Genomic DNA, 22896 nt, shown 5'->3' with positions numbered 1-22896 from the left:
GCCATCTTTTTCTCTAAAGAGAGCTGCTTTATCTTTAATGGTTTCCGTAGGAGTTGGGGAGGGGGGCGCGGGAGTCTGACCCATAATGGATACCCATATTCCTTAATCCCAAGGCAGAAAAAGCTCTGAGGAGACTATGGAGATTTGTGCTACACGGCAACAGCAACCTTTGGGCTACAGAAAAGAGGGAGAACAAATGTTTTCCTGACTTTTATGCTTTACCCCACAGCCCTTATTTGGACCAGAAATTCCTTGAGATGGGGGATAATGTAGTTTTTGTTTTTGTATCCCTGGAACTTAGAATGCTCCAATAAGTGTTGAATAAACAAATGAACCATGTAAACATAACTCAGACACATCAGCTGTATGCTCCATTCTTGGTCCTCCGAGCCAAGCTGGAGAAGGTGGAAAGTAGTACTGTACAAATTGTAAAAGCCTTGAAACTTTTGGGCGAACAACTGGAACCATACTTTGAAGAGAAAATGGGGAAAGCAGCTTAAAGGGAATGAAGAGAGAGTGGGGGGAGTAGTTTAAAGCTTCTGGATGAACAGTTTGAAAATCACAGCAGCAGGACTATTATAATCACCCTTAAGACGATAATGAGAGAGAGGAGAGTAACTGCTTTCAGTGAGAACCTGCACCCAGCTGCTGTGGCAGAACTGCCTCAGGAAATGGTGGGCACTTACGGGTTAGACATGCATCTAGGAGTGCTCTTCGCAAAATGATTTCAGATTGCTTTCCCGAAAGCCAAGCAGTCCATTCAATTGGAAAATGACAAATGTGGCTTCCTTTTCAAAGGCCTTGGGAGGCACACACCATCAATTTTAGATGGACTGACTGCAATGAAATACTTTCAGAAAGCAGCGACTAAACTGAAGCAACAGTGGCTTCAGACATTTGGGGATTAGAAAAGCCTGCTGGGTTGGCAAGAAGAAGCCCCCTGGCCCTCCTTAACTTCTCTCTTACCTTAAAGATATGTGCTTTGAGGATGTGATGTCCCAGTTCGATGGTCTGCTGTCGGTTGAGTTTTCCTTCTTGGCGGGAAAACCAGAAGGCCAATAAGGTGTGACCGCTCCTGCACAGAGAGGAGAGAGGGAGAGGGAGGGAGGGAGGGAGAGAGAGAGAGAGGGAAAGAGAGAATAAAAAGAGACACACAGAGAGAGGAGAGAAGGAAGAGAGAGTGGAGAGTGGGAAGAGAGAGAGAGAGAGAGAGAGAGAGAGAGAGAAGATGGGGGTGGGGAGGAGAGGAAAGTAGAAGAGACAGGCAAAGAGAGAAGAGGAAAAGAGGGGAGAGTGAAGGGAGAGAGGAGGGGGTAAGGAAAGGAAAGGGGAGGAGGGAGAAACAAAAAGGAGAGGAGAGCAAAGAGGAAGAGATAGAGAGGCGAGAAAAAGAGGGGAGAGAGTCTCATTTCAGAAACTGGCATGTAAAAATTCTGCTGGGTGGGGGTGGAGCTATTTAAGTCTATCATACTTAACTGAAAACTGTCTCGTCCATGCAACTGGTTTCTCAAGGAAGGGTACCTGCTTCTGGGCAAACACTGAGTACTGAAAATCGCCTAAGCCTTTCCCAGTTCTTTACCCAGCTCACATGTGTGAATATCACAAAATGCCATTTCGAGTTGGCTCACACCCATCCCACACACAGATGGCATTAAAAGATTTTCATTTTTATTTTGTCTTTCTCAGCCCCTCTTATTTCATCCATGCTTTAAATGTCAGTATTCCGTAGGCTCTGATTTTTGGGTCTGGTCTTTTGTCTTTCTAGACTAGTTCACCCATCCTCAAAGTTTTCCTAGCACCTAGAATCTGTCGGTTTTTTCTTTCTCTACTTTTTAGCATGAAAATACTAAAAATGTAATGGTCTAGTGGGTTTTTCCTACCTGGAGCTCCCACGTGTCTCAAATTAAACATGTCTCAAAGAGGACTAATTTCTCTGTGGTGTACCCGAGTTCGATTCTTCTGCCTTCGATTCCTCTGCCCCTCTCGGAGAGCCTGGCAAGCTACCGAGAGTATCTCACCTGCACGGCAAAGCCTGGCAAGCTACCCGTGACGTATTTGATGTGCCAAACACAGTAACAACAAGTCTCACAATGTTACTGGGCCTGCTCGAGCAAATCGATGAACAATGGTAGGACAGTGAAAGTGACAGTGCCTACTTTATGTACTATGTTTTGTTTTTGGACTACACCCAGCCATACTCAGGTCTTATTCCTGGCTCTACTCAGAGACCAGTTCTGGTAGGCTCAGGGGATCATATGAGACACCAAGGATCAAGCCCAGGTCAGCCACATGGAAGAAAAATGCCCTACCCTTTGTGGTACCTCTCCAACTTCCTCTGTGACCATTTGGTCATACTATGATATGCCTCTGGCATACCCCAGTAAACTCAGTCCTGTCTGGGACCTCTACTAGACTGTAGGCCTCCCAAGTAGTACCCAGTCTCCCTGTTTGCTTCTAAACAAATTCCAATCTGTTCATGAAAGAGAAAGCATTTTTTCTTGTTTCTACTTGTTGATATCTTACCTGTCCATGTGGCCCAGAACCTGGCCTGGAAGCCAAACCAACACAAGAACAAAACCAATGCAAGAAAACAGAGTCTGAGGTCTTATGGCCCAGCATCAGGAGCTGTTGGAATTTTGGGTTGTGAAATAATAAAACTGTTTTATTAATTAATATACTGAAGTTGAAATTTTCTTTCCTCCAGCTCAAAGCATCTTGGGGCTGCTTTAAGTGCAAATGTATCTGGTCTGTAAGTGTACATATGTATGTAAAACTCATAGTACATAATTTCTATTTACATTATGACAAAAAGTCCAAGTTAGTGTAGTTATATTAAACACAGTGCCTAACAAAGTATGTTAAATATAAAAATTCTCAACTTTGGAGGCAAGAAAACATTAGGCATTATATAAAGGTCAATGGATCACCTTTGGGTTATTCCATTTTTATCTCAATTGTCTATAGAATGTAGGATCTGCAGACCCTTAGAATTGCTCTCTACTCCCATCATACTGGTTAGTAAAGTTTTTTCTGCCACCAGTAACACAATGCTCCTCCTCACTGTCCCTGGCATGTCATGGGAAAAGGGACGTGAACAACTATCTCAGTTGCAAGTCTGGATGGTTTTTTGCTCATAAAGAAAAATATCAGTTTTTTAAAAGAAATTTTTGGGTCACACCTGGCGATGCACAGGGGTTACTCCTGGCTTTGCACTCAGGAATTACTCTTGGCGGTGCTCAGGGGACCATATGGGATGTTGGGAATTGAACCTGGAGTGGCCACGTACAAGGCAAACGCCCTACCTGCTATACTATCACTCCAGCCCTGAAGGACAATAGTTATCAGGTTTAACATTTCAAGATACCTCATCCTAGAGTTTGAAAACCAAACACACTCTTCATTTTTTTCTTCTTTTCTAAAGTTCAGTAAAGAACCCAGAGGAGATGGGACAACTTTCATGCTACACACAGGATTCTTTTCAGAGAAGCTCCATTCCAAGAAGACTTAAAAAATAAATCCTGGGCCAGATAGATATAGTGGTTAGGATGCTTGCCTTGCACGTGGGTTTGACGTCCAGCCCAAGCACTGCCAGGAGCAATTCCCGAGTGCAGAGCCAGCACTAATCCCTGAGCATTGTCCTGTGTGAACCCAAAACAAAATAAAATTAGAAATTCTGTTTTGATCTAGTCTCTGGTTTTAACCAAAGTTTCTGAATTCTAGTAGATACTAAGTCACCATATTTGAGTGAATGAGATTAACTATAAAGGAAATGAAGTTACTCAGTTGAAAGAATGTCTCAGGGGCTGGAGTGAAAATACAATGGGCAGGGTGTTTGCCTAGCACATGGTTGACTCATGTTCAATCCCAGCACCCCAAATGCTCACCTGAACCCCATTGGATATTTCAAGGAAGTTGAACATCAGGTGAAAAACCATGTAAATGGGGGGCCATAACACAAGACTACGGGTCAAATTGAAAGCATATGGGAGATACAAAAAGGAAACAAGGCTGGAAGGAGGCCACAAAAAAAGAACGTTGAAAAATACTGTTGGAAGAAAATGAGAAGCATTAATAAAGTTCCTCAAGTTCTCAAAATTGTAGTCAGTTTTTAGCACTGAAATTATTGCAGTGTCCCTCATTTAAGAATTGTCACCTTGTGTGACTAACTTCTTGCAGACTGTAATGAAAGGAAGGAACTGAATACAGCCTCTATGATCCGCTACCCATGCTCCAGGTCATCAAAGGAAATCCATGCCTTTCAGATTAAGATTAAAAACTCCTGTCTAAAAAAAGGGGAAGTTTTTAGTAGAGAATTTTACTACCCTAATAAAAAATTCTGGTAAGATGACTCTATTTCCCCAATATGCTTTTCAGTGTGTTACAGCTCAGAGGTTCTTAAGCTTATTTGGCTTACTGCCTCCTTTATGGGAAACAAACAAACAAACAAACAAAAAACTCCGTGATTCCCTAGATATCTACCTTCTTTAAAGGAGCATAGAGAAAGTGTCCCTATCCCAGTGAATCATTTCAGCACCATTTTAAGACAACACTGTTATAGAGGATAGTCTGAACAGGCACCAGGGATGAATGGTGTGCAGTAGACATAGGAAAGAAAGAAGGTGACAAATATGGTTCACTCTTTTTAGGGGTCCCGCAAGTGGTGGTAAGGTGGACTGGGAGTCACTGCTGCTACTTAGCTGACTGGACCAGAGGTTCAGTGCTCAGACCCAAGGATGTGGTGCTGATTGGGGCAGGGGGAACTACAATGCTGAGGACTACCTAGGTCACCCAGGCAGTGCTCGGGTCATATCTGGTGTTGCTAAAGGATCTCCAGGGCTATACCCAGAGATGTTCAGTCATGGGGTGCCAAGGTTTATCTCCTTTGAGATGAAACTTTCTCTTCTCTTGACATCTGTGATGCCTTGTCTGGTCCTTTTTCTCCTGCTGCCTTTAGTGACACGCCCCAGCTTAATTCCTCATGTTCTGGTCTTTCCCGCCTCACTTACTCCCCTCCATTAAAGATGGTTCCAGAGAACCACCTGGCACGAAGACACAGCGCTGCTTCTCTCCTACCTGCTGGGCCTCTCTGACTCCAGATGATGGGCCAGACGACACTTAAGTTGAGGCCAGAGGACAGCACAGAGGGCTAAGGTGCTGGCCTTGTATCCAGCTGGGGCAGGTTTGACCTCTAGCACAGTATATACTCTCTCCCAAGCACTGCCAGGAACGAACCCTGAGCACAGAGCTAGGAGTAAGCCCCAAACACTACCAGTCGTCTCCTCCCCGCTCCCGACAAAACAAAAGACAAACAAAAAATTCCACTGAAGCTGAAGTTTTTCCTGAAAACTAACCCACCTTTACAATTTCTTCATTTTTCTGGAAAAAAAAAGTATTGCCAGTTACCGGGTCCCAAAACCTGGGAAGTTATTTTTTTGTTTCCCCTTACACTCTCCTGGATTATCGCAAAAGCCTGTTCTCTCACTTCCTGCTTCTGGCCTCAAATCGATAATCTACACCGATAATCTACACCGCAGAAACCTGCAGAAGTCTGGCTTTATTGTTCTTGATATACATGATTTAAAATTCTCTTAGCACAGGATTAAAAGCATCTCCATAATTTATCCTTTGCCAGTTATCTGCCTTTATCTCCTTATTTTGTACACTTCTAATTCTAGACAGTAAATTATTTTAGGTTTTCAAACATGTTTTGCCTCTTCTTGCAGATATCTTCCCTGTTTAATTCATCAGGCAAATTATTTCTCATTCTGAGTCTCAGTTCACACCATCATGTCTCCCCCCCCCCCCCACCCTCCCCAGATTCAGGGGTTTTTTCCTTGACGTTCGTATTCTACCTGGCACACTTCTCATCACAGCACCCACTAAAGCAGTCTAGACTGACAGAGCCTAGGCTTTCTCACAGACGTAACTCTAGGCAGTAGAAGTACACATTCACGGAGCGAATGAGTAATTATCTCTCACATTTGTAGTCTATGTTATATATTTTCAAAATACTTCTAATACTCTTTTAAAGATGCTCAGATATCATTCCTGGTGGTGCTTGGGGGAACCATATGGGATGCAAGGACTGAACCTATATTGGCCAAGTGCAAGGCAAACCTGGAGTAATATTGCTTTGGCCCCAAATTTTACCTTTTTTTGAGGAGTTTAATTTTGGTCACACTTGAAGGTGCTTAGGACCTACCTAATCCCAGCACGGTGTTTGAGGGACCATGTGGTGTTGGGAACTGAACCCAGAACTCCTGCATGCAAAATATGTGCTCCAGACTTTTGAGGTAATTTCCCAGGTAAATGTTTACAATTTTTGACTGATATTTTGGGAGAGGGTAATTAAGAAACAGAATGAGATGATTAAAAACCTGACAGCTCACATCTATGTTCTTCTCCAATGAAAAATGACTGGAAAGAGGCCAGAGGGATAGTATAGGGATCAGACCCCTGATTTGCACTTGGCAGACCCAGGTTTGATATCTGACACATATGTGGTTATTTGAACACTGCCAGGATCTAATCCCTGAGCACAGAGCCAGGAGTATGTCCTTGAGCACTCCTGGGTGTGGCCCAGGCTCCTAGATGTGGCTCAAAAAACAAACAAACAAACAAAAAAAAGAAATCAATCTCATTGGGAGCGCAATGTGGTAATAAAGGTAATAGCTGTGGTAGAGTGAGGGAAGGCAGAAGAATTATTTCCTCATGGTTTACACAATGCCTTTTGGTTCAAAGTTACCCCAAAGATTTCGCTGTCTGCAGTCACAGAACTGCCTCAACTCTAAAACAAAATTAAACTGACTTATGCTCAGTTCATACCCTAGTTCTGTCACTTAGAACTTAATAACCTTGGATAAGCTACTTAATCTGTCAGTGAGTGGTAATACTGCTCAGGTCTGTGGGGAGAATGAAACATATTAAAATATATTTTAATTATTTTTTTTGCGGGGAGGAGGCAAATTTCACAATGCTCAGGGCTATTTGCAGCATGGTGGTAGCTCCTGGAGATGCTCTGGGAACTGTGTGGTGCTGGAGATTAAAACTCCACCGACTGTATGCAGAGCCTGTGCACCACCAGCCCTCTGAGCCATCTCCCTGGCCCTTTGATTTATTTTTAAAAAATATTTTCTATTTCTTTTATATCCTCCATAACCACAAGCACAGCACTACCCTAAAGAAAAGAATGCTAATCATAAATGACTTGAAACACACTGAATGAAAGATGGCTGCTCAGCTAAAACTTTAATTTTTAACATGTGGAACAGGATAAATGGTGCGACACTTATTCCTTAGCCTGAATCCTTACCCCTCCGTACATTACCCCCTATGCCTTTCCAGACCAAGTGGAAAAATCCCTGAATTAGGGGAAAATGAATGGACAGTTTGCTGTTCATTGTTCCCTTCATTGGATGAAAATTTGGTAATGCAATTTCAGACAGGGAGGATAATGACAGATCTAAATGGCGCCAAGGAAATAAGGTGGAAGTCAAGCTAAAAGGCAAAATATAAATTTCTCACACAGACCTGAGGTTTTCAGGAAGACAGTGAGACTTACATTCAAGCAACATTAAATTTCATATATTTTAGGAGAGAATCACAAATCAGAGTTCCCCCAGAAGCATCCTGGATATATAGCAGGCTCACTGAATAACATTTAGTTTGACATATTTTGTTATAATCTTTTTTTTTGGGGGGGGGTCACACCTGGAGGTGAGGTTATCCTGGCTCTGCACTCAGGAATCATTTCTGGTTGGTTCAGGAGACCATATGGGATATCTGGGATCAAACCCAGATCAACCACGTGCAGGACAAGTTCCCTACCTGCTATACTATGGTTCTAGCTCAGTTATAATCTTGATGAGGAAAAAAAAATCCATCGTGTTTGGGGCCCCCTGGGTGTGGCGTTCACACACTCTGCCCTCACAAGGCTTTCCCTCTTTTCCCCAGCCCCTCCTTCCTCCCAGAGCATACACACAGATGTGTCTCTCCGAAGTTTTCACCTAGACAGCTCTGGCCATTCTCAATCCCGAATTATAAAATGAATGAATGAAAATTATTGCTTTGTGAGTGTCTTGAGTCTTTAGAAATTTGGTGATGTTTTATGACTAGAAATACGCTTTAGAAGTTTAACTCTTGTTTACGTCAGTTAAAACTATGGTAGTAGCAGTTTTGCTATCCATCATTTCACAGAAAATCACAATTTCAGAACCTACTGACAACGTTAAATGAGGACTAACTACCCGCTCTTCCGAAAGACGATGAAGACAGCATCTGGAATGATGGAGGCCCTGTCCTACCTCCATTCTCCCTATGGGATTAGCAGGGATCATGAAAGAGACTCAGCCTCTTGCTTTTCCAGCGTTCCAGGCAGTTACCTTACAGGGGACCTTGTGACTATGCCTCAAGAGTCTGGAGTTCTGGTGTCTTTTAAAGAAAAGAAAATCCTTTCCAAAGCACTAATCGGCCCCTCCCTTGCTTACTTACAGATGGGGAAGGTGGGGAAGGGCTATTTTACACACAATATACAATGGCGTTGTCTAGCAGACTTTCACTTAGCATCCCAGAGGAACAGCTAGTCTTACAAGTTTCTATTTGTGGCACTGAACCATACTGACAAGTGGGCTCAAATATTTGTAGTGGGGATGTTTCCTCCATTGTTCTAGTCATCCTTACTGACGGGTAGGCATATTTTATTCATTCCTGGGATGACAAACTTGATATGTAACACTTCCTTGTTTCAGAGAAAACACTTAGGTGTTCTGACAATCTTTGGTGTGGGGTTCAGATATGATAAAGTGATAACAGTTACATCCAGCTGGCAAAGAATTACTTTTAATCTAAAGCCTGCTTCATCTATCCTGGGACTTGGCCGACATAATGTGAGCTGCATGTAATATTGGACTGTGTTACGGAGGTAAGTATGGGGGGTTGTTTAGGGTGACCTACTGAAATTAGAATTGGGAGGCACTTCATAACTTCACATCACTGTCACTTTTGCTGCTGTACATTACCTTTTCTTGCTTGTATTTGGTGCTGTCCCACTCTCCCATGCCCTGACAATGAAATCTAAGGCATTTAAGCAGGGCTTCACGAGGCTGAAGTGCTTCTTGATACCCTATTTAACAAAATCAACTCATCTTGGAAGGATGGACTGGAATGTCACCTCTTCTATGAAATATTTCCCCTCTATCTAGGTTCCTATGGTGTGTGGTACTATAGCACATTGTTGGTTGCTCCAAGTAAGTCTGTTTTCCCCTTAACAATTGCTTTAGGGGCTGGAGAGATAGCACAGCGGGTAGGGCATTTGCCTTGCACGCGGCTGACCTGGGTTCAATTCCCCGCATCCCATATGGTTCCCTGAACACTGCCAGGAGTAACTCCTGAGTGCAGAGCCAGGAGTAACCCCCGGTGCATTGCCAGGTATGACCTGAAAAGCCAAAAAAAAAAAAAAAAAAAAAAAAAGAAAAAAAAGAAAAAAAAAGAAAAAGAGAATTGCTTTAATGCTTGGGGTGGAGGTCTTATTTATCTTATTTCTCTAGTGTCTGGCACAGTCTTTGGTGTACTGTACAAGATCAACCAAAGTTTCATCAATGAATAAACACTAAGCAGATGGGTTCAAGGAAGAGCAAATCAAGGACTTCCAGATCCACCTTCCAGTTCACTCCCCAATTTGGCCTTCAATCTGCCGGTTAATCTGTCAACACTATTCAACTGAGAAATGAGTGTCTGTGACTCAAATACTAAGCACAGATCCACAATCCTGATCTGTCCCACCTCTCATCCTGAGCATTCTGCCCACAGTTAAACTCTGGTGGTTGCTACCTTAGAATCTGCTTGTTGCTATCAATTCTTAGAAAATGACACCCATACTATTACCTCTTTGCAAAATTTTTTCATCTATTTTTAACTTAATTAGTAACTGCTTTGGTATATCCTACCTGTGACTTTCTTATCACTTAATCACTTAATCCCCGTTATTCATCGATTTATTCGAGCGGGTGCCAGTAACGTCTCCATTGTGACACTTGTTACTGTGTTTGGCATATCGAATACATCACGAGTAGCTTGCCAGGCTTTGCTGTGCGGGTGAGATACTCTTGGTAGCTTGCCGGGCTCTCCGAGAGGGGCAAAGGAATCGAACTTGGGTCAGCCATGTCGGCTGCATGCAAGGCAAATGCCCTATCCACTGTGCTATCGCTCCATGCCCCAATAAAATAAATACAACAATATAGTTTTATTATGTCTGGCAAAGACAGAGGGATGACAGACATCTGATGATTTCATTCATCTGTGGTATACAGAGTGTCAAAATAAGAAAATACAGTAATAATGACAAATCCTTTGACCTAGGATAATTAGTAAAAAAACTGAAATTGGTAAGTTGGGGGAGGAGGGGTGAAAGGGACAAGGGAGCAGGGTGAGCTGATGGGAGGGGGAATAAAGAGTGGGCTAGAAGTGACAGAAGGACAGTGGTGGAGGGTACTGGGTACCTGGATGGTAGTTACCACACTAAGGTAGGGAGTTCTACACTAAGACCATGGACATTAACGAACTTCTGCAGTTGTTCATTACCTTTACTTTGACCACAATAAACTAATTTGAAAAAAAAAAAGGAAAAACAAATGGGTAGAACATATTGTTTTTTGAATTCTTCTAATTTGGATAGAAATGTGCTGTTTTGGGCCAGAATCACAGTAAAGTGGGTAGGGCGCATGTCTTGCAGGTGGCTGACCAAAGTTTGATTCCTTGATACCTCCTTTGGTTGCCTGAGCACTGCCAGGAGTGATTCCTGAGTGTAGAGGTGCTGTTTTTACCCACTTGGCTGCCACAGAGTTTCCTTCACCGCTTCTCTTCTGTCAACACTTCACAGACACCTCTCACGTGCCCTGACAATGAAATCTAAGGCAGTCAGCAGGGCTTCACAAGGCTGAAGTGCTTCGATACCCTGGGATCTGTCACAGCTGCAAACAGCAAGAGCAGCACAGTAGGCACAGAGGCTGGCTGCTTCGCCCCCTTTAGCATGTTCCTCAGCTCTGTCTCTACACCTGGGGTAGCACTCTGCCTTCAATTACGGCAAGTTATAAATGTGTCTATTAAAACTCCCAACCTGGCAGACAGATCTATCTTCTCTATACTGAATCCCCTGCAGTGTTGAGCTCAGTGCTTGACTAGATTACTTAATAAATGCTCACCAAATGCTTCCTGAAATGCGTGCCTGTACTTACTTCTGACACACAGCAACAGAGTGAACAAAAAGACATTGTCTATTGAACTGGAAAAGATGTGTCTTAGATACCTCCAATTGCAAGTTTAAAATGAGTACTTCCTATTGTTTCTTTGTTCACTCACTATTTCATTATTTAAAAAGACTTTCTGAGAGCTTACTGGGAATCAGGCACCTCCGTTAATCATTAGGAAGGCCAACGTGCATGGGACAGAAAACATTCCTGAGCTCATTGAGCTCATGCATGCTTTGAAGGGAAAGGGAACAATTACCAAGAATTCACATATGGTAACTTAATAATAGTCAAGATAAGCATTAGAAAAACAGAAGGCTGCTAAGCAATGGAAAACCAGGAGACTGACTCAGATAAGTGTAATCTCTCAGGGAAGACACCATCCAAGCTGAGGTGTGATGGACAAATGAGAACTTGTCCCTTATGGGTTGAGAAGGTGAACTCTAGAATGTTAAATGAAAAGGCCCAGAGAGAGATTCTGCAAATTCTAGGAATTGGCAGAGGACCAAATCATGTCCAGAAATTTGTTTACGAGAGGGAAAATGGATAAGTTTAATTTAGAGATTAAGGCAGATGCTATCATTTGTAATATCAGTCTTTGAAGAATACGGCTTTGATTTTATTTTCATTACAATAAACTATTGAAGGATTTTCAGAAGGCAGTTAAGTGATCTGATTTCTCTTTAAAAACCCATGTTACTGTCCTGGGGGTAAATACCCCAAAATGGAATCGCTGGCATCACAATTTTTAAGTTTACTAAGAACCCCCAGGACAGAAAAATGTCCATTCAAAAGGACGTATACACACCACTATTTAATAAAGCACTCAGTACAACAGCTAAGATTTGGAATCATCCTGCCTCCTACATCAGATAAGTGGATCATGAAGATGTGGCACATACACACAATGGAATACTATGCAGTTGGAAGAAATGATGAAATCATGCAATTTGCTGCAACATGGATGGAACTGGAAGATATGTTAAATGAAGAAAGCCAGAAGAAGAAGGATAAACATAGGACAGTATCACTTGTATGTGGTATTTAGAATAACTAGATGAGGAAATGAGATGGTTTAAGGGGGGTTATCTAGATCATCCTTTGTCCCAATGAATGTGTGTGTGTGGGGGCGGGGGGCAGAAGGGAGAGATGAGAAGCAACAAGGGGGCAAAGGTCAAGATACATTGGTGGTGTTAAGGAATGATATGACTGAATATCCAAACCTCAGAGTCCAGAACACTGAAACTATGAGACCCAGATGTTTAATAACCACACTAAAAAGGGGGCTTGTTGAGATGGCAGACTGCAGATAGCGGGAGGCAGAAGAGAGAACCTGGTAACTATGGTGGAGGGAAGTTGATAGTGGTGGCGGGACTAGTGATGAACACTCTATTTCAAAAACCCAAGAATGAAAGACTTTGTAAATCATGGTGCTTTAATAAAATAAAATTGATGGGGGAAAAATCTATAAAAATCATCTGTCAAAAAGAAAGCACCTCATATTACCTGTTGGTAATATGAGAATGGATTGGAGAGGAGACCAGTCTGGAGGCTAACGCAATCCACAAGAGCCTCAGTGGTCAGTAGAAGGAAATAATGGATATTTCAGAGTGAAACTGGTGTGGTAGAACCAAATGGGTATGCTGATGGCTACAGTTTCACAGCTGCGAATGCTTATAGTTGAGAGGATCAAAGGTGATTAGTACTGATTCTGCCAAAAGTGGAGGCCTTATCTGCCTTTGATGGTCTCCAGAGAAAGGAGAATGAGTTGCTCTACTTAGAAAAAAGAAAATGTGCTGTCACATCCCACTAAGCTGCGACAAAGCCTCCTGACTGCTGTGCCATTCACTTGGTTTGACATCCTCAGAGAGCCTATGGGAATCCCATCTTTTCATTCAGTAAGTCTTGCTTGGGAGACTCTTTTCTATGCCATTTCTGGCACCACGAACTTCTCTTAGTCACCTGCTTTACTTCTTCCCATTTTAGATTTTTTAAAAAACATTTAAAAACCTGTATTGAGGTACCAAAGTTTATAATACCATTAAATATACTCTTTATGCTTACATCATTCTAATACTACATCCATTACCAGAGTTTCTGTCTCCTTCTGCCATTGTCTCAAGGGCCCCCTCCTCCCCATCCCACTCCATGTAAGCTCATTTCTATAGACAAAATCTCTAGTTCCAATGGCATTCGCCCTTTGATGTCCCTTTTATGCTTTTTTGGTTTGTTTTTGAGCCACACCCAGCAGTGCTCAGGGCATACTCCTGGCACTGTACTCAGGTGTCACTCCTGGTGGGCTTGGGGGGACCACATGGGATGCCAAGGATTGAACCCAGGTCACCTTCATTCAAGGCAGGCACCCTGCGTACTGTACTATCGCTCCAACCCTTATGTTTCTTTATACTCCACATGAGAGAATTTGAATGGAAAAAAAAATTATTGTGAAGGTGGTAACACACATATAAAGCTAAACTCCTGAAATTACATAAAAATTATAAATCAAGAAATAGATAAAATGTTTTTTCAAAAATTACCTTTTTCTTCAAGCGTAAATTAAAAACATTAATATGAATATTCTATGCTAATATATTTAAAATATACTATTTAGTATGAGTGAGAAGAGGAGAATTAAGAAAAATTTAAGGGAAAATCTGAACAAGCTTATGAAAACATAAAAGTGTGTTTCATCCTAAAAAGAAAATACTGGCTTCATGGTAGGAAAAAATTAAATTACAAATAATGCTGAAATACTTGCATTATCTGTATTATTTTACAGTGCTACAGTGTATATGTGTGTGCGCGTGTGTGTGTGTATAAGTAGAAGGTTAAAATAAGTAGAAGGTTAAAATAAAAATATAGATATAACCCCCCCCAAATAGACACTATTCAATATAAGTAAAACATGAACTCAATATTGAATAAGTATAAAACGCTTATCAAGCTAGGAATAAACACTGTCACTGTCCTCCCATTGTTCATCGATTTTCTCGAGCGGGCTCAGTAACGTCTCCATCGTGAGACTTTGTTGTTACTGTGTTTGGCATATCGAATAGGTCACGGGTAGCTTGCCAGACTTTGCCATGCGGGCAAGATACTCTCGGTAGCTTGGGATACTCTCTTACTGGGCTCACTCGAGCAAATCGGTGAACAACGGGAGGACAGTGCTACAGTGTATGTGTGTGTGTGTGTGTGTGTGTGTATCTTTAAACATGGAAAGCAATACCAATTTCTGTAGCAAACAACACAGGCATGTATAAGTCCTTTTTGGGTTCTCATTATAGGTGACTCTTCTGCATGCCTGCCAAGTCATAAAGTGATACTTTCCCTCCAGCTTATCATAAGCACACCATTTTCTATATATTTATCAACCTAGAAAATTTTACTGATATTTGAGAATTATTCAAAATAGGTGTTTTTAAAATTTACTTTTACTTTTTGGTTTTCGGGCCACACCTGGCAGGGCTCAGGGCTTACTCCCGGCTCTGTGTTCAGAGATCACTCCTGGCAGGACTTGGGAGACCATATGGGGTGTTGGGGTTCTTCAGAAAGAACCAAGGTAAAGCAGCACAGAATCCTACCATGGTTAGTGGTCAATGATTATAATTCTCAAGACTCAATCAATAATCACCCCTTTATATCGCTCTGAAAAGGACTTCAGAATGGAAATGCTTAGAATACTTAATGAGCTCAAAGAAACAATGAAAAAGACAACTAATAAAACACTGTAGCACTATTCTCCCCTTGTTCATCGATTTGCTCCAGCAGGCCCAGTAATGTCTCCATTGTGATACTTCTGTTACTGTGTTTGGCATACTGAATATGTCACGGGTAGCTTGCCAGGCTTTGCTGTGTGGGTGAGGTACTCTCGGTAGCTTGCCAGGCTCTCCGAGAGGGGTGGAAGAATCGAACCTGGCTCGGCGGGCTGGCTGCATGCAAGGCAAATGCCCTACCACTGTGCTATCACTCCAGCCCTATAAAACACAAAAGGGTATAATAGCAAAACTGAGACACCATGAACAGAAATAACAGAACTGAAAAACTTGGTAGGTGAAACAAAAAACTCACTGTAAGGCCTTGCCAGCAGAGTAATAGCTGCTGAGAACAGAATCAGTGAGCTCCAAGATGAATTGTAGAAAACCTCCAGACAACAGCAAAGGATGGGAAAAAAGCCCCCAAATAAACAAACAGCTGACAAAAGAACTTTGGGATGAGTTCAAGAGAAATAACCTAAAAATCATTGGGTCCCAGAGGGACATGAAGATAACTTCAACGGAGAAACAACAGTCAAATATATCACTGCTCAACTTCAGAGTTTAGAAAGCACATGTACCCAGATCCCAAAGGGTACCAGTTAAAGAGATCTAAATAAAACCACTCCAAGACACATCCTAGTCAGAATGATAAAAATCATAAAGACAGGATATTGATAGAAGCAAGATCAAAAAAGAAAATTACATACAAAGGAGCATCCTTAAGATTTACAGCAAATTTACCAAATGAATCCTTCAGAACTGAAGACAATGGTTGGATATAGTAAAAAGACCATGTATCAACAATCAAGCACTAGTGAGAGATGCTTGGTACACTGTGTCTGTTCTGTTTTTGGGACACACTGGCAAGTCTTAAGGCTTACTCCTGGGTATGTACTCAAGGATCACTCCTGGTGGTGCTTGAGTAGGACCATATGGGATGCCAGGGATTGAATCCAGGTTAGTGGAATGCAAACAAGCGTTCTACTGCTTTACTACCAATTAGGACCATCGTCATTTTAACTTTTCTGAATTTCCTAAGAATGATTTAAGTTTTCAGGTCATTTTTTTCTTTATTCTTGCCATAATCTATTACTTTGCTGAATTCATTCCTAATGCTAGGAATCAGAATCCTTCTCTGATTTCAGGGTTTTTTGAGAGGATTTGCAAGGCTACCAAGAGTAGTAATGCTGAGTATAGTCCTCAGTAAGGGGAGGGCAAAATATCTATATAGAGCTCATGTTTGGACTGGACAAAGTAACCAGCCAAAATCATTACTATCCTGCAGCTCACCATCTTGTCATTTCAGATTCAGCTATTTTTTTTAAAAGGCTTGGCAGGCTTCCACACTAAATCAGCTTTCTCTATAGTCAGAATGCCCTCTTTTTGTCTTTTACATGAACCACTTTTTCCCTGACATAAGTTTGTGGCATTCTAAAAAGATGCCTCAAATCACCTATGTGTAATTAACTGACCAATGTGGCCGAGATCATTAGGAAAAATTTCAGTAGACCAGCATTTATAAGTAATCATCTCTCAACCTACAGAATAAAGTATTCCAACTCTTCTCAGATGTACAGATAAAGTTGGTAAAGCTTTCCACCTTTTCTGCCAATATAAAAACTGCTGCATAAATTGACTACTCATCAGTCTCAATCCAACTATCAATATCATTAATAGCTTGGAGCAAAGGCTAGTGCCCACTTTTCCTAAACACATTACTAAAAATGCACACATAGCTTCAAATGGGGTTTTCCTTTTCTTATTATAACTAAGCAGAGATTTCTTTATTAGATTAGTTGGTTAATCTCCTAATTTAGTGCTCGAGGGAATAAAATCTAGAGCAGATAAATTTCAGAGGGTGATGGAAATATGACAGTGATGAAGAGTGGGAAGGAGAAAGCAGAGTGAGGCAGTAATGTCTAAGGTTGTGAGCATGTCAGGGGGCATATTTTTAATCTAGAATCCAGGGGTCAGTAGGTGATTCAGCAGTTAAGCACTTGTCCTACATGTGTGAAGCTCTGCTTTGATTACTAGCACTGCCAATGAAACAAACAAATGGGGAAAAGAGAAGATATCTAGAATGCAAATCCCCAATTTTAGATGTTTCCACGAGAGAAAAGATTTTATAGTGATACTTCACTAAAAGGTTGATAAAACACAAATACAAGTATCCCATTCTGTTACTAAGCCAAATCAGGTGTCTATACTTAATTTTTTGGTGTTTCAGATATGTTTGTGCACATCATAGGCGTTTCTCAGTGGGACATAAATTCTGTCCTGATTCAGGACTATTGGAAGAAAACCCATCTTGACTATAGCAGAGATGGCTGGCTCTGCTATTTCGTCTTTCCAGCATCATCCTGAGTTTATTGACTCTCTTCAGCTAACTATGAGTTCCTCCCTGGGTGGCCCATTTCTGATGAAGACCAACTGCGTTTTGGCCTCAAAAGATTAATCTCATTTCTAATTCCCAAATAAGGTCAACAAGTTCAGGGTGAACAAGTTGAGCTGAAAGCTCAAGAAAACAGACATGGAAAAATAAAGATGCTCTGTTGCTTTGGAGCACTTCCTAACATGGAGCTAAGAGTGTCAGGAACTGGGCTAGTGTGCTTTCAGAGGCATGGAGTGGGTCTCCCCTGGTCTACTAAAACGTATTAGATGCTCTCAAGAGAAGCTGGAGAGAAAGTGGAGAATAGAGGGGGAAACAAACACATAGGAGGTTGAGGGTGAAGGTCACAAAGGCTAACTGCTGCCTAGAGAGAATCCTGCTAAAAGGAACTGCCTGAAATGGAAAGCGATCTCAGACAGTTTCTTTTGAAGGTTAGCCTGGGCTTTGGCCAAAGCATTAAATTCTTAGTGAACTTCCATCTCATTGACCTAGGAGGCCTCAAGTTCTGAGATCAATACTTTAGTAATAGAGCTGGGTCAATGGCTGAATTCCAAGTGAAATAAATGTAAAAAAGTTAAATTTCTTTTTTGATAATTCCTGATTCTATTTACTATTCTGTTTACTGTCACTACCATTAAATGATAGATGATGACCCCTAAGGAGGCCTGGATGTTATTCAACCACTAGGGAACAGGCTACACAACACTGGAATTAAGCAGTATTTGCTGTGCTTATCTCTTTGTATTGGCCTGTTGCCAAAATGCTCATTAATAAACAACGTGGAGATGTTAAGACTGGAAAGTCATGCTTGAGCAGATACCACCTTTTGTCCTTTGGGAGTCCCTGAGGGTTTTATCCGTTGTGAGGATGCTGCTAATTCAGTTGTGAACTTGATGCTTTGAACCCCAACTTTTAATCCCTCAGATGTCATTCAGGCACAAGATGGTCGATTAGCCAGCAAAGTTACTCTGGAGACTGATTTCAAAGTATTTACCAGGAAATTGGAGACTGGCTCTTTTTCTTAAATGTTTAATTGTTAACTCTATGTGTTAAGTTGTCAACTCTATGTGGTAAGCATCATTAGCAGTTCTATTGGGATTTATAAATATTCTTGGTGATTCCATACAATTGATAGAAGAGACTCATGTTTCGCTTTGTTTTAACCTTTGTGTCTGAAAATGCTAACAGCAGAAAATGGTTACTGCCTATTAAATCAGACACAGAATTTAGGCAAACCCAAAGGGTCTATTTTTGCAAAAAGAGGGTAGGAAAAAAGAACATTTCCTGAACACTTCCTTTGTACTCTGTACTATTCTAAGCATTATACTACATGACCTCATTTAACATCTCTAAACTTATTATCCCTTTTATGAAGATAAAAAGACAGCTTCAGAAATGTTATATAATGTCCCAAAGGTCACAGTTCCTAGAAAAGGTAAAATTTACATGTAGGTAATCTGATTCAAAAGTTCATGTTCTTTCCACTACAGCATGCTTCCGTCTAAAAGTTTCTCTCTCAGGGAAAATATCTTTTTTTTTTTTTGGGCTGGCTTAGTATTTTCATCAGAATCTGGAACTAATTTTCTCAGGAACTGGTATAAAGCAGGCTGAGCACATGCCCACAAGCACAGCAGTGTCTAAAAAGACTTCATGAAAAGCTGCCTCAAGAGTGATCAAACCCCAGTTAGGGGGACCAGAGAGAGTGCAAGGGCTTTGAGGCCCTGTCCACTTTGATTTCTAGCACTGTATAGGGCCCCCTCAGCACTGCCAGGAGCAACTCCTGAACAAAATCTCTTGGATGAGTTGCCAAGGACTATTTTCTTTAGCACCAGGATAAACTCAACCTTTGCAAGCTATGTTGTTGTTTTTTCAGTTTCTAAGAAACTATGAATGTAGATACTTTTGCAAATACTGACTTTACTATAGGAATAATTAAAGAAGGCAGGGTGGGTGGCTGGAGAGACAGTACAGTGGCTTGGGTGTTTGCCTTGTATGTGGTTAATCTGGATTCAATCACTGTTACTCTATATGGTCCCCCAAGCACTGCCAGGAGTGATCCCTGAGCACAGAGCCAGGAGTAAGCCTTGAAAATAGTTAAGTGCAGTCCCTAAACCTAACCAAACCAAACCAAATCAAATCAAGCCAGAAAAAGGTAGTATGGGGAGCTAGAGAGTGTATAGCACAGGCAGGGCACTTGTCTTGCAGGTAGCTGACCAGGTTAGATTCCCAGTACCCCATATGGTCCTTTAGTTCCTGCTAGGAGTGATCCTTGAGCTCAGAGACAGGATAAGCCCCAACATTGTTGCATATGGCCCACAAACCAAAAACAAATATAAAGATTAATTAAAAATGTGTGGAAAGGTAGAAAGTATATACCACTATGATGCTAGAGATGCAGGTTCTTCTCAAAAGAATGGGAAACAGTTTCATACCTAGTCTGGTTGAATGGAGAGTCTTTCTTTTCTTTTTTGAGAGAAGAGGCACACCCGGGGGGTCTCAGGACTTACTCATGACGCTGTGCTCAGGGATCATTCCTGGCAGTGCTTGGAGGATAATATGTGGTTCTGGGTATTGAATTGGGGTCGGCTGTAAGATAACCACCTTAACCCCTCATGCCAGGGTCAAACACACCAAGGAAGTATACCACTCTAATTCTAGTCCCTCTGCCTTTCACATCTATTAATTTTTTGACTTTGTAAGCAAGAGATTCAGCATTCTAAGGCCTGGAGAACAAAATGGGGATAATGACATTATTTACCTAACAGTAGAGTGGTTAGTTCAGCTGGAATCTTTAAGTCTCTTGCACCATTTCCCAATATAAAGCTTAGTACTGGGTAGGCTTTGATGTAGAGTTAATCTCTGGTGACTTTATCAATGGTTTGGCCTTAAAAGGGCAATCACAATTTTAGAATAATTCTGCTCTAAGTCAAAGAGGTGAACAGCATACCAATTCTTTCTGAGTATCTGAAGAACACGGAGGCAGGCTGTTAAATGGCTAGCCCAATTGGAATCTGGGGGGAGTACTCTAAATCTTTCTATCTTGACATCCTATGGAATTAACACTGTGAGGAAATAAATTAATGTCACTGCAGTCCTGTCTTATGAAATAGAGATGCTTCTTTCAGCAAATGTTCAGTAAAGAACACTTTTCACGGTTTTCAATACCCATGCTTCATGCAATAAAAAAACAAGCTCAGAACTGTGTATTACACATCTATGGCTTACCTGGGATCACAGAGAAATTTGGTTTTCTCTCCTTCTTCTCTCCAGATAAGCCATTCTCGAAAAGAAGGATGTACAAACATACGAGTCATATCTCTGCGCTTGATTAGGAACATGGAGAGGTTCTCCATTCTCTGCTGAAAATCTTCCCATTCTAGGGTGCCTTCAATGCTACCAGCATTGATGGCCTGGAAGATATGTTCATCGGTCAGTGGATGGAGAGAGGCCACTGCCACATTCAGGAGAGGCATCACCCGGTCAAAGGAAGACTGGGTTGGAAACTTCATATTGCACTGGAGTAAATAAACCTCTGAAAGTGACACAGGAACTACTTTGTAGCTAGAGCTCTTTAATACTAGATAGCCTTTCTCTATGAGGTCAAATGTGAGTTTCAGATATAGATAGGACCCTTGACTGAGGGTCTTGAGATGAGAACTGAGTTTGCCAAATGTAGTATTGTCCATTTTCCCATTAAGTGAAATGTTATTCTGGATCTCTGAGCTGCTGTGTATCCGGTGCAGGATGTAAGCCTGCAGGTCCTGGTCTATGGCTTCATTCTCTTCTAGTCGATCCAAAAAAATCCTATGGAAAGGCAGCAGCTTGGTAATTTCCTAAAATAGATGGAGAGAAAGAGAGAGAGATGGAGAGACCTTAAGTTTACCCTAACTTGTACAGTAAACTATAAGGTTCAACAACTTATTCTTAACTTCTGAGTGACCTAAGAAAAGAGGAAAACACGAATAAGTATTCGTATCTGTAGATTAAAATAAATCAGTTGCACAGGAGGAACAGAGCTTTCTCCAATATTAAGACTTTAGATATATTTTTTGTTGTTTGTTTTTGGGACACACTTGGCACTGATCAGGGCCTACTCCTGGCTCTATATTCAGATATCACTCCTGGTGTGCTCAGGGGACCATGTGTGGTGCCAGGGGATTGAACCTGGGTTGGCTGCATGCAAGGCAAACACCCTACTTTCTGTACTATCACTCCAACCCCAAGACTTGGAATAAAATTCTAATGGGACATCATAAATGGTTTTTTCAAAATAATTTAATGGTTATTATTCTAGAAAAACACTCTGATAATAGACAGGCAATGAACTGTCATATAACTATTTTTATGATTTTTCTAGGTGTAGACCACGGCATAACATCGAAGTATAATCTAGAAGGGTAATATATAAGGATTCAAAGAATGCCATGCAGAAATGCTTCCCTAGCCATCTTCTTTCATTAACAAACGTATTTTAATGTAAATCTTTTGAAGATGCCTCAGCCCAATGGAACACACTAGTAGTGTTGGAAATTATACCAGGGGAATATAGTAGAGCTTTGTGGAAACTCTTATGCTCCAGATTCTATTCTTAGGTACTTTTGGACTTTAATCCGGGTAGTAGTCAATTTCTCCTGCTCAACTTTTTTCACTACTGGCTCATACAGGCGAATGCCCTCACATTCCTCTCTTAGCTACCAATCTCTGTCTCTTTTGCTATTTTAACCAAAACTTCACAGAAAAGTTTCCTGACTATCTCTAACACCTCCTTCCCCCACTGTGCCTTTCCCACTCCCCTCATCCCCCGCCAGTCCTCCTTCCACTGCTGCAGTCATGCTTCAGTCTCACCATTTCATTGAAAAGGCTCTTGCCCAGAAGATTGGCCAATCTGGAGAGCAAGCTTCAGGTCTGTTCTTCCTCAGCCTCTCAGCCATATCTGGGAAGGCTGACCTTCCCTTCCTTCCTATACACTACGCAGCTTGCTTCCAAGGTATGTCCCTCTCATTGTCCTCTCAGCACACTGGCTATTCTACTCAGCCTCCCTTGCTGCCATCTGTCACTTCTCACTCACCCAGGGCTCAAGTCTGGCTTCTTTAATCTAGTCACTCACTTCCCAAACAGTTCCCATGGTTCTAGATAGTACCTAGATGCAGATAATGCCTGTGTTTCCACAGCTTAGTCTTCTCCCATGCGCTCTCATCATCTGGCACTTAATGCTTGCATGTGGATGTTTTACAAATTTAATGGAATCAAATCAGAAGTACTGAACTCTGTCTACCACCAAATACTCTCCCTGTGTCAATAAGTCCTAGTGCCACCAACCCTACTACTAAATGGCAGGAGGTGTCTGTGCTTTCTTCTTTACTCAAACAAGCATTGGCAATGAATTGCCCACTAAACCCTGTAAAGCATTCCTGAATCCTCACTCTTGCTCATATTCATCCCACTATCAACTCCTTTGACACTCCTTCCAACCCCAATCCAAACATGCCTCCTTTCGTGGGCTTCCACC

The 22896-nt window shown here is 41.6% G+C and overlaps 1 protein-coding gene across 8 annotated transcripts in view; it reads right to left on the bottom strand.

Annotated features, from left to right (window-relative positions):
• The window catches only part of TANC2 (tetratricopeptide repeat, ankyrin repeat and coiled-coil containing 2), a 413565-nt gene that overhangs the window by 39805 nt on the left and 350864 nt on the right, over positions 1 to 22896 (bottom strand). For all 8 annotated transcript variants that reach the window (XM_056126689.1, XM_056126692.1, XM_056126693.1 and 5 more), the window contains 2 exons: positions 20613 to 21220; positions 967 to 1075 (listed from right to left, as the gene is read on the bottom strand). In XM_056126689.1, the coding sequence (XP_055982664.1) occupies positions 967 to 1075; positions 20613 to 21220 (717 nt within the window). The remainder of the gene's footprint in view (positions 1 to 966; positions 1076 to 20612; positions 21221 to 22896) is intronic.

Source organism: Sorex fumeus, unplaced genomic scaffold, assembly GCF_029834395.1.
Source record: "Sorex fumeus unplaced genomic scaffold, SorFum_2.1 ptg000063l, whole genome shotgun sequence".
NCBI lineage: Eukaryota > Metazoa > Chordata > Mammalia > Eulipotyphla > Soricidae > Sorex > Sorex fumeus.
This window is presented reverse-complemented; position numbering and strand designations above follow the sequence as displayed.